This window comes from Procambarus clarkii, chromosome 10 (assembly GCF_040958095.1).
Source record: "Procambarus clarkii isolate CNS0578487 chromosome 10, FALCON_Pclarkii_2.0, whole genome shotgun sequence".
NCBI classification, from domain to species: domain Eukaryota; kingdom Metazoa; phylum Arthropoda; class Malacostraca; order Decapoda; family Cambaridae; genus Procambarus; species Procambarus clarkii.
The window spans coordinates 25636328-25654044 of NC_091159.1; the positions used below are offsets into that span (position 1 = coordinate 25636328).

Here is a 17717-nt window from a genome sequence, read left to right on the forward strand (position 1 = left end):
GCCAATGCTCTCTCCTGTCGCAATCTATGGTAAATCCTCCATAGATCTTCACCTGTCAACTACTCAGCGATCACCATGATTCAGCAATACTCCAAATTTTTTACATGCGTCTACCCACCCTGCACCCTTACATCTTGGATCATCACTGCTAGAGGGCCATCACAAAACCAGGACATCCACACAACACAGTTCCTCTTCGCAGAGCAGGGTATGGTCGTTTCGGGCACGAGACAATTCAACGAAGCTCGTTTTCTGTTTGTTAAAACCATATATATTATTATGCTAGGCTGTATTAGTTTAGGTTAGGATGCATGGGGCTCAGTTGGGTTAGATTAAATTGGTTAGGTTAGGTTAGGTTGAGCTAAATTAGATTAAGTAGGTTTCAAAATCTGCTGGCGAATCATCTTGCATACGACGTAACTTGTATCCCACAGAGCAAGTTGAGTAGCCCTTGATTTAGTGCCTATGTGTGTCATTAAGTCTGTTCTGGCTTCCATTGTCAATGACCCAAGACTGCCATCCCAAGCCCTCTCCCACACCACCTGCACTAGTTTCTAATGTCGGCTGACAGGTTTGAGGTGGTGCATGTTGACATCAGACCCCAGCCTTGATCTTGGCATCACTCCTACTACTTCACCTGCATTTACTGGTTCTCCAGATGGCCCAGGATAATATTCATGTCTTTATCTGGACACTATCCATCAAGTGCTCACTCAGCAAGATTGAAAACAATTTTGATTTCAATCTGGACAGAGTCAAGTCACTATTTGGGCAGTCCACATGGTCCACATGCTTCCTTAAATTTGATTTCTGCCTTGTTGGCAGAAAGAGGAAGTACTGTCATGCTTCCAGACACTACAGCTGCTGCAACATTTCTGTGCAGTACCATCAGTGCATTATCATGTGATAGGCCACTGCTGTTCTTAGTTCCTCATCTTGGGAGTGGATGTTCCTGCTCTGTCTATGGGGTAGCAAGTGGGTAACAACCTCTTATCATTGGCTGGTGGCTGATCAAACCTGGTTCAGGACAGTAGTCATTACTATCTGCTGATCCCAGTTCTGGCTATATGTGCAACACAATGAGGAATTCCTGCTCCACTAGAGAACTTCTTCCTTTAGCAGGAAAGTCATCCAACACCAAGCTTCAAGCCAAGACAGGACCTCTGCTACTATGGCACACCTCCTTCAGTCTACAGTGTTCATAGTCTGGCTAAGGCTTTTATCTCACAAATTACTTATTGCATGTAATTTATGGAGAATATAGGTATTGTTGCTGTTATTGTGTTTCACTGACCCATCTGTTTGGTTATTCTGAAAAGATTATTAAGATTTCAAAGCATAACTATGGTTCCAATACTTAAAGAGTATTGTAGATGAGAGTACCTAGCTAGAGTTATAACAACCTACTACATATTTAATATACACTAATATACAGTCTTATATACACATAATTATGTATGAGGAAAGTTTATTAATAATTAATAAACACACTATTGCTATCATATCTGTATTAAACGTACAGAAGAAACATATACTGTATGACCTTTTATATTTTGATAGGTTTAGTTTGCAAGCTCTTTCAAATGCATAGGTTTTTACTCTATTGGAAAACAATTATTTCTTGGAGTCTGTTCTCCATTGTGGCTGTCAAGGTTGAAATCATTTAAATATAAATAAAATAAATAAATATGTTTATTCAGGTAAGGTACATACATACAAGTGATGTTACATTAATGGATTGATATATAGATAGAGCTAGTACATACAATGCCTAAAGCCACTATTACGCAATGCGTTTCGGGCAAGAAAAACATTAATATCTAGAACTTAATACTAATTGAGCATAAAGAATAAAAAGTGTTGAGAACAAATACAAATAAAGATAAAAAAAAGGGGGAACATGACTGAAAAAGCAGCACAAATACAATAGGTTGACAGTGTTGATTAAAAAAAAAAAAAAAAAAAAAAATAACAGACATGGGTTGATAATAGAGGAGTGAGGTAGGTTACAGGGAATTTATTAGGTAGTGTTTAGTTTTTATCTTAAACTGGTTGAGAGAGGTACAGTCTTTAACATGGTTGGGAAGGTCATTCCACATTCTGGGTCCCTTGATTTGTTGATTTGTAGAGCATTTCTAGTTTGATTAAGTCGTACTCTAGGAATATCAAAACTGTATTTATTTCTGGTGTGGTGCTCATGGGTTCTGTTACAACCTTCAATGAAGCTTTTGAGGTCAGGATTGGCATTACAGTTCAGCGTTTTATATATGTATAATACACAAGAGAGAATGTGCAGTGACTTAATATCTAACATATTCAGAGATTTGAGTAAGGGTACCGAGTGCTGTCTGGGGCCAGAGTTGGATATTGTCCTAATAGCAGCTTTGTGTTGGGTAATGAGAGGACGTAAATGACACTTTGACTTTGACGTAAATGACGTAAATGACTTTATCCAACTGTTTAACTCTCGCGTGCCACCACTTGGATGATTGTATCCAAGCATGGAGGCCTTATCTTCAGAAAGACACAATGGCTTTGGAGAAAGTTCAACACCGGGCTACAAAAATCATTCTTGAACTAGAAGAAATTTCTTCTTGTGTGTCATGCAAGACCTCTCAAGAAAATAGTTCAGATTCATGTTATTTACCATCCTTAATATTTATGTGACAGAGTATTAAACCTATAGTCTAAAGTTGACAGATCTAACTGTCATCAATCACAATACACTGCTAGCAACTGTGATTTTGTTATTTTTTGATTTATATATATTATGTTACATTACGTTATTTTGAATTCAAGTTTTGCAGCCCCCCTATAGGAATGATTGTAAATTGCACTTCATCCCAAGGGCCTGTATTCAAATATCACATTGCTCCATGAGCCTGTGTCCAAAAAGCACAACATTCAATGAGCGTGTATCCAAATAGCACAATGCTCCATAGACCTGTATCCAAAGACTGCAATACACCACATGCCTGAATTCAAATATTATAATGCCTTCTGTGCCTGTATTTATCCAACATACCTACAATCCTTAGATAGTAACTCTTGATTTGCATGTAGGCACAACAAGTAGGAGCTGTAGTAATAAAAGCTAATCAAACCCTAAAGATAATCAAATGAACTTTTGACGTCAAGGAGAAGAAGATAGTTATCCAACTGTTTAACTCTCTCGCGTGCCACCACTTGGATGATTGTATCCAAGCATGGAGGCCTTATCTTCAGAAAGACACAATGGCTTTGGAGAAAGTTCAACACCGGGCTACAAAAATCATTCCTGAACTAAGTCGACTCTCATATCAGGAACGGTTGAGGGCCACATGGCTAACAACACTGCAAACCAGACATGACAGAGCTGGTTTCATCAAAACTTTTAAAATACATACTGTACTGAACAATTTGGAGAATATTGATTAAGACAACTTCTTTAATAGGGCAAATGTAACACAAACAAGGAGAAATGGTTTTGAGCTCAACTAAGGGAGAGAATCATTCACCAACTTTCTGTGACTAATCTTGTAAAATCGACGCAACATGAGTTTGTGAAAAATAGATCCTGCCTTACAAACCTGTTCACATTTTTTGGAAATGATAACCAGCTACTCAAAGGACTTCTGGTTGATGTAGTATACATGGATTTTGCTAAAGTTTTTGATAAGGTACCAGATGAAAGACTGGCAAGGAAATTACAGGCACATGGAATAAATGGAAGAATACTAGAATGGATAAAGCAATGATTAAAACAAAGAAAACAGTGTTGTGATAAATGGGAATGAATCTCATTGGAGAAATGCACTAAGTGGAGTACCACAGGGGTCTGTTTTGGGGCCAACCCTTATTTTGTCATATACATCAATGACATAGATGAGAATATTACAAACCACATCATCAAATTTGCAGATGACACAAAGATTTATGGTAAAGTGAGAAATTATAATGATATTGAAACCTTACAAAGAACTCCACAAATGGTCAGATGACTGGCAAATGCTTTTTAATATTGACAAATGCAAGACCTTACATGTGGGGCATAACAACCCACGCCACAACTACCAAATTAATAACATTACAGCAGATTGATGAAGTAAAGGAATTTTTTTTTTTTTTTTTTTTTTTTTTTGAGATATATACAAGAGTTGTTACATTCTTGTACAGCCACTAGTACGCGTAGCGTTTCGGGCAGGTCCCTGGAATACGATCCCCAGCCGTGAAGAATCGTTTTTTTCATCCAAGTACACATTTTACTGTTGCGTTAAACAGAGGCTACAGTTAAGGAATTGCGCCCAGTAACTCCTCCCCGGCCAGGATACGAACCCATGACATAGCGCTTGCGGAACGCCAGGCGAGTGTCTTACCACTACACCACGGAGACTGTAGCTTGAAGTCAAAATCCACCACTCAATGAAAGTTGCACAGCAAGTAGGAGCAGCAGTAAAAAACTAATGAAACTCTTGGAATAATCATGCGTACCTATGACTTTAAGCAAAAGAAGGTAGTGATTCAATTGTATAAATCTCTGGTGTAATCCAGCATTTGGATTACTATATCCAAGCATGGAGACCTCAACATCAGACGAACATAGCTGCTCTGGAGAAAGTGTAACACCGGGCAACAAAAATTATTCCAAAGCCAAGTCAACTCACGTACGAGGAACAGTTGAGGGCCACAGGGCTAACAACACTGAAAACCAGGCATGACAGGGCAGATCTCATTGAAACTTTAAAAAACTGAAAAATTTGGAGGATGTTGATCCATAAAATTTTTTCAAAAGGTCAGATGTAACACAAACAAGGAGCAATGGTTTCAACCTGAACAAGCCACAATGTAGGACTGAGAACAGGAGATGCTTTTTCATCCATAGGGTTATAAACCTATAGAACTGCCTACCCGCCAAAGCCGTAAATGCCAAAATTCTGTTAACTTTTAAAGTACAGCTGGAAAAGATCATCACTGCAAATGTGGGAGGGGGGGGGGAACCTTTGACAAGTTGCCGGCTTTCTGTCCTTGTTAAGGCCACTAGTATTAGTGGCTCTCAGTTAAACTCAGGTAAGCCACACTGTAGAACAGAAAACAGGAGATGGCCTTTCATTCAAAGGATTATAAACTCATGGAACTACCTACCTGCCAAAGCCGTAAATGCCAAAACATTGTGAATTTCCAAATCCAGCTTGATAAAATTATCAGGATAAATGGCAGGACCTTTGCCAAGCCAATAGCTTCCTGTCCTCATCAAAGCCACTAGAGAGAGTAGCCATAAGTTAAATTCAGTTATGCAATGAATTAAAACCAACATGTTCTTTACGACAGTATCATCACTACTAATCTTAAATTTAAGTTATTAAATTTCTCACTTTAATGGGGTGGGGAGGCATCAGCCAATAGGAAATTAGAGAATATATAATAGAAAATAAATGAAAAATACCAAAAGGACATCTAATCAATTCATCATATCTTCACATAAATACTACAGCATAATGTAGAACCAGCATTGTCACACTCAAGCAGTACATCCGCAGCAACACCACAATGTTCCATATAACAAGGTGTAAAGTGCTTCTAGTGAGTTGACATTTAAAAATGTAAAACATTGATTCTCCTAATAAACTGATTCCATCTTGCCTTATTACCTACCATTAACATTCATTGTGCATTAACATTCATTGTTCACTTTCTCACACTCCCTCTCCATGTTTGCACTCTCCTCTTACATTCATGCTCACTTGAATACACTCCTTAACCATTTTACTCTCATCTAATTCTTCAGTGTGACTAAACCATCTTAGTAAATTATCCTCAATTTATGATTAAGTGAATTTTATACTACTGTACTTTATAATATAAAAGAATAGGTACCACATGAAATACTGGCAACAGAACTACTGAGAATGAAAAAGAAATGTGAGAAATGCTAAATTAACCGTTCCAAAGTGTGTTTGTACAAACATGAGGATTTCAGAGAGCCGGACCCAATACCAATTCCAGAGTACCCCATAGAATAAATACATAGAGGTATCTCAAGACGAAGTGGAAAAATTACTCAAGGGGTTAGGAAGATATAAAGCAGTTGGACCTGATGGAATTTCACCTTGGGTGCTGTGAGAATGTGCATCTGAGTTGAGCATTCACTCCAATTAATATTCTAGAAATCCTTGTGCACAGGAACCTTAGCAGATATATGGAAAAAAGCGAACTTTGTACTAATCTATATAAATGGTAGATGAGAGGAACTTCTAAATTATAGACCAGTATCATTAACAGGCGTGGTGGTCAAAACACTAGAAACAATAGTTAAAGCCAAATGGGTTGAACACTTGAGATTAATGACACAATAACGGACACTATGGTTTTTGAACAGGAAGATCCTGTGTAATAAATCTACTTAGTTTTTATGATAGAGCTACAAACATACTGCAGGAAAAAGGTGGTTAGTTGACTGTGGCTATCTGGACTTGAAAAAGGCTTTAGACAGAGTCCCATACAAGAGGCTGTTTTGTAAACTGGAACATGCTGGAGGGGTGACAGAGGAGATTTCTAACATGGATGACAAATTTTCAAACTGACAGACAGAGGAGAACGGTAATCAGAGACAGTGTATTTGACTTGAGGAGTGTTACTAGCTGAGTACCACAGGTACCACAGGTCCATCCATCTTGCACCAGTAATGTTCATCATCTACATTAACGATCTACCAGAAGGAATTCAGAATTATATGAATATGTTTGCAGATGATGTGAAAATACTGGGGAAGACAGGACATGCAGACAATTATCATGCCCTTCAAATTTATCTAGATAAAATAAGTGCTTGTAGCATCTGGTGACAAGTGGATTTCAATGTAAATTAATGTCATGTTATGGAATGTAGAAACAGAGAAAAAAGATCACACACAAATTACAAATTATGTGGAAAGGAATAAAAGAACTCTAATAAAGACCAAGACCTTGGGGTGGTTTTGAATAGTAAACTGTCATCAGAGGAGTACATAAAGAACAATGTGAGAGGAGCATATGTGTCGCTTTTCAACTTCAGGCTTGCTTTTAATTACATGGATGGAGAAATACTAAAGAAACTGTTCATGACTTTTGTGATACCAAAATTGAAGTATGAAGCAGTTATATGGTGCCCATATCTCAAGAAGCAAATCAATAAACTGGAAAAGGTGCAAAGACGTGCTACAAAATGACTTCCGGAACTGAAAAACAAGAGTTACGAGGATAGGCTAGAGACGTTAAATATGCCAAAACAAGAAGGTAAAAGAAGAAGAGGGGATATGATCACCACTTACAAAATAATAACAGGAATCACCAAATTGACAAAGAGGAATTCCCAAAATTAGCAAAGTCAAGAACAAGAGGACACTAATTCAAGCTAAGGAAACAAAGGTGCTGAAAAAATATTAGAAAGTTTTCTTTTGCAAACAGAGTGGTAGACGGTTGAAACAAGTGAGAAGGTGGTGGAGGGCAAAAACATAAGTAGTTTCAAAGCGTTATATGACAAAGAGTACTGGGAAGATGGGACTCCACAAGCGTAACTCTCATCCAGTAACTACACTTAGGTAATTACACACACAGAAGACTCAATAAATTATAAAATAGTGTGTCTATCTTTCTCCCTTCTGTCTATATATCCATCCATCCATCTCTATTCATTTATTTTATTTATTTATTTATTTACAAGACAGTACATTATGTTTGTGAGAGTACAGAGACTTGAAGTTTTACATTCTTGTAAAGCCACTAGCACGCATAGCGTTTTGGGCAGATCCTTAATCTAACATATAATTTTAAGAAGGCAATTTCTAGCAAAGTTAAAAAAAATTTTTACAGGTACATTGTAAGAAAGTACTGTATAAAAATACATTGTAAGAAATTATAAAAATTCATCTATCCATCTATCTAACTATCCATTCATCTATCCACTGTCCACTCATCTATCAATTTATCTCTCCATCTGTTCAACTATCCATCCATCCATCTGTCCATCTATTTATCTGTTCATCTGTCCATACATCTATCCATCTACCTATCCATCCATCTTCCATCTGACCATACATTTATTTTTCCATCTATCTTTCTATCCATCCATCTATCTACTCATCTATCCATCCATCTACTCATCTATCTACTCATCTATCCATCCATCTACTCATCTATCTATCCACCCATCTACTCAACTAGCCATTCATCTACTAAACTATCCATCCATCTGTCTATACATCCATCCATCTGTCTATCCATACATCTATCAGTCCATCTATTTGACCATACATTTATTCATCCATCTATCTTTCTATATGTCCATCTATCTACTCATCTATCCATCCATCTATTCTTCTATCCATCCATCCATCTACTCAACTATCCATCCATCTGTATATCCATCCATCCATCTGGCTATCAATCCACTTATCTTTCTGTCTGTCTACTCATCTATCTATCCATTTATCCATCTCTATCCTTCTCTATCCATACATCTATCCATCTATCATTCCATCCATCCATCCATCCATCCATCCATCCATCCATCCATCCATCCATCCATCCATCCATCCATCCATCCATCTGTCCACTCATATAACAGATGTCAGTCTGTCTCTGTCTGTTTATGCCTCTCTCTGTCTCTGTCTCACTGTTCCCTATTGAATTCTAGTGATCCCAACCAGCCTATGTTCATCGTGTACCCTAGACCATTCCCTTTATCAAGTTGAGTGAAGCTCAACCTAAGCATCTGGCCTCCAACTTTGTACAGACAGACATTATCTCGTATAGGTGTGTGTGTATGTATATTTAAATATATACAGCATATATATAATCCTTTGTCTCATGGGACAGGCAGCCAGTGTATATATATACTTGTTAGGCTTATATTAAGGTTCCCACCCTCCCTTGGGCCGAATTAATGACCCTCCCCAGGATGCAGCCCCACAACAAGCTGACTGGATACCTATTTATTGCAGAGTGAACAGTGGCATTAGGTGATAGAAAACATGCCCAACTACTGTATTTCTGTCTTGACTGAGATGTGAACCTGGAATTCATGATTATGAGTCTTGGGTACGAGACTGTACTACCAGAACTATATTTGCATACATACACAGTATTGTATATTTATAGTCCTTTTAAAGATTAAGAGGTAGCAAAAGTGTGTAGATTTTTGTTGTTGTCTGAAATCACCAGTGAAACAGTCACCACAAACTCCATGAGACAGTACAGGGTATCTGAAGAGCCTATTCTAGACTCCGCTCCTTATCCTACAAAAGTATTCAGTCCCCAACACCCTGTGTAAGTTTTTTTATGGAAACGTTTTTAACGTGTTTCAAGATAAAAAAAAATACTTACAAAAACAAATAAAACAATAAAGTATTTATACTGTAAAACAAAAATTCATGTTGCATATTACAGTATGTTATTGAACAAAATGGTAAATTAGCTTTGTATTAAAATGTGTTGATGATATTGATCATTTTGCTGTAACACAAAGAAATGTCTATAACGGTGAGATGAAGTGTCTTTGACAAAAAAACATGTAATGTAACTACAGTAGAATGAATTATTGCAAGGATACAATAAATGCAATATTAATTAAATACAGGAGTGGGTGGGTGATAAAGCAAAGTATATTGACAAACGAGCTGGGTGAATCTGTCAAGCAGGCAGGTAGGTGGATGAACGAACTGATGAGCAGGCAAGCAGGCAGAAAGGCCAATGAACAAGCAGGTTGGGAGAACATGTAGATAGATAGACTTTCTTCACCAGTCTTTTTTATTCCACAATTTGATAATGGTTCAGGATAGACCAAAACGACGTCAATTCTCATATTTTCAGATTTATGGGTTAGGTGTCCAAGATTAAAAAAAGTATTAGAACATAGAATTAGGCATTATTGTGTGCTATGTGGGCCTGGGAGAAGCAAACAATAATAAAAAGTAGAAAACTGGGGTGTAAAAGTAGAAAAGCTTGAAACTGGTCAGTTACTGTTTGGGTAAATTATCCAGTACAAAATCTTTTTATCTCACTATGTATGCATTACTTTCATTTCATGTGCACTTTAATGTAGCTTTTGTTACAGACTGCATTTCTCAGCTTCACTAGTAGAGTACTGTAATGGTTTGTGTCTGTGTGCGTATATGTTCATTCCATACTATTCTGCTTCTTTTATTAGTCTTAAGATTTAACCAAATATTGTCCAGGAACTTAAAATGCCAACATTTATTGCAGTGCTGTATCAGAATGTCTTTGGAGAGTACATTAAACATAACTCTTTCATAAGTAAAGATCTCACATGAAGATAGATTTCAGAACAAAACTAAGTATTGCACTTTAATGAAAGTCTTGCATTTACCTGATTTACCTAAGGGCCACTACCACTAGTGGCCTCGACAAGGACAGGAAGCCGGCATGCTATGAGCAGGTTTAGTTTTGACATGAACGACCCAGAGACTGAGTACTGTATGTATTTGCAATTACAGTATGTATAATTTATTAAATATGTACATATCAATTTATTTTAAACCTCATTATACTTTCTAGAATAAATGTAAATCCCCAGCTTGTATGCATATGAAATGTACTCCTCTCTTATGCTTATTCCCAACAAGATATGCAGACTTACTCATAATACATATGTAGAATTTCAAATCCTATTAGAGAAATACACAGTTGGATGGCTTAGGAAGAGACAGATTCTGGTTAAAATCTCCCATGTTGTTGCATCTTGAATACAAGTTTATCTCACTGGAGTTCATAAATGCTTTGTAACTTACATTTCTTACATTTTCCTCCATTTATATGAATTGCTGGACCTTTACAGAATGCTACTAAGCAGTGCAGTAATAATTTGTATGCTTCCTTCTAGAATATCTTGGTATGTTGCAATATATATACAAAATTGCCCGAAACGCTATGTGTATTAGTGGCTTCTATGTACTAGCTCTTATCTATTAATCCAACAATATGTTTGTAACTCATTTTCAATGTATGTACCTTTACCTGAATAAATATCTTATCTTAAGATATTGTACTATGAACATGTAGATGACCTATATATTACCTGTTGTACTGTATCTGCAAATATAAAATGTTAATTTATTGATGTTTGCTACCCAACTGTGTAGGTGGAGCAGGAACCCCCAAGGAGTCACCTTCTCTCTCCCCTCTTTATGCCACACCAGTTTGCTTAAAACGGGAGGAACAGAGTGGGGACAATACTCCCACTAGTGCATCAACTCCCACAGCTGCTAGTATTAATTCTCCTGCTGTATGTGGACTTGCAAACAGGTAGGCTTGTAACGTATGTTTTCAGTCTGCTAGAGGTATTTCTTATTTGTGGGGCTGACCTACATGTTTCACCTAACTGCTTTTGAGTTACATTTTTATAAAAGGACAGATTTATATAAAATACACTTGTTCATTCACAGCATAAACTTACACAGAGTAAGGATGTTGGCCACTCCTGGAAAGATAAACAAAAGTCTTATGTATCACAAAAATTGTGGCATGAAGAATAAAGAGGGTATTCAGAGAAAACTTTGCAGATTCTCCTCATATATGTATGTTGTACCTAATAGGCTAAGTTTTCTAACAAGCCAAGTTTTTGTGAAATTATATACTGTATTTTCAAATTTTTTCCTATGAAATTATAGAGCTTGCCATTATATTAAATATACTGTACAGTAATTAAAAGTTTTTTAATTTCAGTTAAAACTAACATAGAAATTTGATCAAACCTATCCTAACCTGACATAACAAAGTCAGTAATTCATGTTCTATATACAGTATAATATATAATACTGTACTAATATTAAGTGGAATAAACCAAATTGAAAAGAATTATTTGAAAATAACAAAATTCCTTTGCTTGTTAGGCAAATCATTCCTTACATACTAGAGCAAGTAGTGCAGTTCTGGCTATTACATACTACTGTACATACAGTATATATACACTATATATATGTATGTATGTATGAAGGTATGTATGTGTGAAGGTATGTACGAATGTATGTATGTATGTGTGTATTTTTCCCCCACAAGCAGTGGTTGTGGGCTGTAGCTGTTCAACAGGTCATCCCACCTGTGGGTGAACAAACATCTCCTTTTAAATGAGCAAATCCACAAGGGCCATGACGAGGATTCGAACCTGCGTCCAAGAGCATCCCAGACGCTGCCTTAATCGACTGAGCTACGACTGAGCAAATTCCATTGTGGATTTGTTCATTTGGTGCATCACATTATTGTGATTTCTGTGTGGAATTTCCTTTTATCTGCCCTGCTACAGTGTAGCTTGTTGAGCTTGAATCTCTTACCCCTTGCATGAGTTAAGCTGTAAGGTACTGCTGTGGATGATAGTTATGATGCTAGTTATTATATAATAATTAATTCATTGTGTCAGGGAATAAGGAATACACTCTGGAATAAGGCAGCCAGAGTGTATCAAATTACTTACCTCGCCCAGGATGCAACCCCACAACAAGCTGACTAATTCCTGGCAACCTACTTACAGTGGGTGATAAGTAATGCTCCCAACCATTTCCGTCCCATCCTGGTCACACTATAAGAAATGGACGAGTTTGTTTTTTAATATCTTGAACCTTTTTTTCCTACACTATTCTCCTATTTTCTTGTTGGCTGTTGCCTCCCTGCCCAATGAACATGGGGAAATAAGATAAGGATGATGGTGACAAATACTGCATTTATGAATCAAAATACTTATCAGTAATATGAAAAACAATTAAATTAAATTGAATTGTCACAGAAATCACAATAACGTGATGCATCAAATGAACAAATCCACAAGATACCATGTCGTAGCTCAGTCGATAAAGGCAGTGTCTGGGATGATCTTGGACGTAGATTCGAATCCTCATCACGGCTCTTGTGGATTTGTTCATTTGATGCATCACGCTATTATGTTTTCTGTGTGTAATGAAGTAAGGGCGAAGAGGGAGAACGGCCTATTGACATAGCTCAAGTGCATGGGGGAGTTATGTAAAACCCTGGTTTGTGTCTCGGAGAGGCTGCGGGATCCAGTAAGTTCATTAGAACTTTGGTTTCAACTCTTTTACCATGTCGTAGCTCAGTCGATAAAGGCAGCGTCTGGTATGATCTCGGACGTAGGTTCGAATCCTCATCACAGCCCTTGTGGATTTGTTCATTCTTACTATTGTCCATCTTTCCCATAAGCTGGATGACACGGTCTTACGACCATAAGTATTCGTATTTCCATATATGTTAACACTTGCAAAGTTTGTCACATCACACCTTACCTTCAAGCGAAGGGGAGACACCACCTCACCTCTAGTCCTTAGAAACTCATTCAGATGTTGGCTATCTTAGTAACACTTCATCATTCAGTGATAAAATTCAAGGAGGATGATTGACATCAATTAAACCAGGCAATAAGAAAAGGGAATGACAATTGAACTGACTTAACTAGAAAGCATACTAGTAGAGGTTGTCAATTAATTGACAAAAGAGGTTGTCAATTAATACACAGAATACTTTAATTTAATAATATCAATTGTTATTTAAGCAATGTGGCAACCTAATCAAGTTCCTAACAAGGCAAGGAATATATATATATGTCAATGAATCTGAACCAAGAATAGACTGCTTACATATTCTGATATACCAGACACGAGGATACTCTCTCCAACTACCCAGACAACCAGTCCTATCCCCACTCAGCGCACACTTAATATTTCTCTCCCCAAATCCTCTGTGGAATAAGGCTTCTCAAAACATCCTAGACCAAGTAATCACAGCCCAATTCCCCTAAGGTTGCCATGGAGATGAAAGGGTGTTCATCTCCACCCTCTGGCACCAGTGAACCTCTGCCCTACCCCTCCCTTTCTCTGTAACTGGCCTAGGCTTATGTATTCACATGGGTGATGTCTGGGGCTGGTTCTTGTCCCCCCTCACAGGTCATAAGCCTGACAAATGATGGCTCATACAACCTGAGAACTGTTTCACTACTTTATCCCATTCATTGATGATTTTAAGATCTTGAGGTATAGTATGAATATAATTACAGTACAAAAGAAGCTTTATATATTTTTTTTAATTCACAGTAGTGCAAATGCAGGAGGGCTGAGTCGTTCAGCCGAGCAGTTGTGTGAGAGGTTGAGTGAGGCAGCTGACTCTTCTAAAGCTCGAGGTACAAGTACCCTTACCCGCAAGAGTCATAAGGGTGGAAGTACCTGGGGGTCTATCTCAAGAGTATTTGCCAGACAGAAGAAGCGTGCAGCTCTTGATGCTTCATTGTATGATGGTAAGATAAACCAAAAATTATATTGTCTTTTTCGTATTGTAAATCTGTTAGCAGTATCTTAATTAAAACTAAGTTCTTACTCTCTCAAATTCCACGAACATTGAATACTTTTATAATAATGATTAGCATTGAAATTGAACTTTCAATACTGTATTAAAATATATTTTGTCAACTGCGATACAATTTTTATTTACAGTGTAAAATTCTTATTTTTTTAAAGCTATTAAGTATCATATGAAAATTTCTCACTAAATGTTACCATATTTAGACAATCTCTCGAGGATACCTTTTTTCTTTATATTTTGCATTCATATTGCATAGCATGAACACTGCAGATAACTGAAGCCTCCTCCATGTTAGTTGCAACAGATGTAGGCTAATTTATATATTCACCCAGAAAATTATTTAAGATTCATAATACAGTACTGTAATGTTAAAAATAAACCAATATGAATTGTAGATGTATAATGTATCATAAGGCATTTTTGGTTGATTGTAGGGGTATCAAGCTCTGAAGACCTTCCTTCCGCTCTCAACCATGTGGAGGCCAAGGAGCCATAGCTCACACTAATAAGCTCTCACTGTCTTAACAACTGTCCATACGTTACTAAAATGTAGCATTTCTTAGAGGTTTGATGTGTGGAATGACTTCAGTAATGCTCTTAAAATATTAAAGGCAATTTCCAATTAGCAATATCTCTTCTAACTTACCTATATTAATGATATCCTGCTGAAGATGCTGTACTTTTAGGTAAACTAGATCCATTGATTGTATATTTACCAATTATATTCACTCTTGTACAGTGAATCTAATATTATTTAATTTTTTAATGTTTGCCTGTACTGTATTAAGCATGTATACATTTATTTTACATAACCGAACTAATAGATAGTCCCTTAGAAACTCTTGAGTTGGAGTTATTTGCAAAAAAAAAAAAAAAATCAGGACTTTATACAACTAACAAAAGTGTTACTAACATGGCATTTAGGTAATGGGAGTGACAAGCGTGCCTCCTGGTCTCCAAGTTCATCCTTGTGTGCCTCACCCTTAACTGAAGAAAGTTACTCTGAGAAACTTAGACTTTTAGAAGAGGCACAACACATTCCATTGGAGAGATGGAAAGCTCCAACTGTTCTAGCTTGGCTGGAAGTTACTCTGGGCATGCCTCAGTATGGTGCCATGTGTGCTGAGAATGTTCGAAGTGGAAAGGTAAATGAACTATGAACATTTTAAGATTTAAGTCTTTTGCCTTATACAGTAGTTATTTATCTTGTTGATTTGATTTTTTTTGTTTCTAATATTTGTGGATAAAATTTGTAGCATTTATATTTCTTGTCATTATTTTTATCTTTACTTTGTGTTAAGGTTCTTCTAGAACTCAGTGACTCAGAATTAGAAGCAGGCCTAGGTATCACTCACCCAATGCACCGCAAGAAGCTTCGGTTAGCCATTGAAGAACTTCGTGAACCTCGCTTATCTCGTTTTCCTCGCATATCTGCACTGGGACACACGTGGGTTTCCTCCGAGTGGCTACCAGACTTGGGCCTTCCACATTACTGTGATGCCTTTGCCAACAACCTAGTAGATGGTCGGCTTCTGGAGGCTCTTACGAAAAAAGAGTTGGAGAAGCATCTAGGTGTTCATCGCAAGTTCCACCAAGCTTCAATAATCCATGGAGTACATCTTTTAAGAATTGTTAGATTTGACAGACAGGTGAGCATTATACTGTTATACTGTAATTGTTAGATTTGACAGACAGGTGAACATTATATGTATTGTATAATGTAATTGCTAGATTTGGTACAGGTGGGTATTATACGGTAAGCGGCTGTAAATTTACTAATTTTAACTTAAATTGATAATACATTAGTTTTTATTTGTATAATTTAATTTCTTCAAGACTCTCATATAAGGAATTTATTGTTTTACTGTACTATAGTTTAATTTTATGATCATTTATCATATTCCCTATAAAGCCAGAGCTATTATTATTATAATGTAGAAGCTTGTAAAGATTCTGTTTAATATCTCAGAGTATTGGTAATTTGCTTATTTAATAATTTTATATACTGTATAAAGATTTATTTCAAGTACCAGTAGCTTATATTTGTTCAACAACAAAACTGAACAGGTATTAGCAGAGCGTCGTCGTCAGTGTGATGTCATTGATGCTGATCCAGTTGTGTGGACAAATATGCGGTGGGTACGATGGGCAAGATCGATAGACCTTGCTGAGTATGCAGATAACCTTAAGGGTGAGTTTCCTCATCTTTGTTATTTTTATTTCAATATTTTTTGTGGAAGTTATACAGGAGCCCGAAGTGCCCAGAGTGAAATCCATAATGTTACCTGTAGTGGAAGAAGTCTCCAGACTGAGTGGAAAGGACATGGTTACTGTTACCAGAAAGCAGCAGAGGACCCGAAGGCAACTAAACCAGTCTCTAAGTCAGACATGTAGTCTGAAATTGACATATATGAGCAATGAAAAGTCTCACCAGCAAACTAAAAGTAACCTGAAAATGATCTGAGGAGGGAAGAAGCCTGAACAAGAAAGGTGGATACTGTATACAATATCTGCCACCAGGAGACAGATGCTCACCAACGTGGATACCATACCTTAGCAAGGGGCAGATGGCAACCAAAGGCCCTACTCACCACCCACCTAAAGGCTGAGAGCCCTCTCTATTGATAGCGAGGGGCTTGGGTTGGAGTCCACCCCTTACCTCAATGGAGCAGGAGACCCAAGTGCTGCAGATTCCTGCCCTCTCAGCATCTGTGTCAATGTAGTCCCAAAGGAACACTGTTATCAAAAGAGGCTTGGCAGACACTAATCCTCCTCTGAGGCAATCCTCCAGTGCCACCACCTTCAACCCTTATAGACGCACAAGCCTCAACCAAAATGAAGCTGTCCGTAGTGGTGGTGGGTTGGGAGACTAACCGAGAGGCAGGTGAAATGCACCACATACTGCAGAGAAAGCCACAAATGATGCCAAAATCTAGAAATGTAGAGTATGAATCTAGAAATAAGTAATAGTATAAGAGGCAGATGACATGCACCACATCCAGCAGTGAAAGCTGTAAATGATGCCTTAATCTAGGAATGTAGAGCATGAATACTGAGTCAGAGTTCCGTTTCCTGAGTAGGGTCCTGTTTCTTGAGACAAGGGTGGTTCTTGGAGGTCTGGTACAATTTGCTAAGGCTTGGGAGCATCAGCACTTAAGTTTGGGGAGCTACTTCAGGGGCTACTTCATTTCATTATAATCAACACTTGATTATAATTGCCAAACATTCTTGGGGATAGTTTTAGGTTGTTTTGTGGCACTTTAGATTTTAAGCATATATCACCTCAGTTCTGACAATGGTACTTGCTTCCAGTAGGTAAAGATGGTCACAGAACTGTGGCATATCTCCTATGACTCTAACGTGCCAGTTTTTGTTTTTTTGAAAGGT

General features: G+C 37.4%; 1 protein-coding gene across 1 annotated transcript in view; it reads left to right on the plus strand.

Moving 5' to 3' along the window:
• Positions 1-17717, plus strand: part of LOC123747631 (uncharacterized) — a 107122-nt gene that overhangs the window by 52384 nt on the left and 37021 nt on the right. Inside the window, exons 7-11 of the mRNA XM_069322243.1 lie at positions 11114-11276; positions 14066-14265; positions 15255-15475; positions 15632-15979; positions 16398-16521. Of these exons, the coding sequence (XP_069178344.1) occupies positions 11114-11276; positions 14066-14265; positions 15255-15475; positions 15632-15979; positions 16398-16521 (1056 nt within the window). The remainder of the gene's footprint in view (positions 1-11113; positions 11277-14065; positions 14266-15254; positions 15476-15631; positions 15980-16397; positions 16522-17717) is intronic.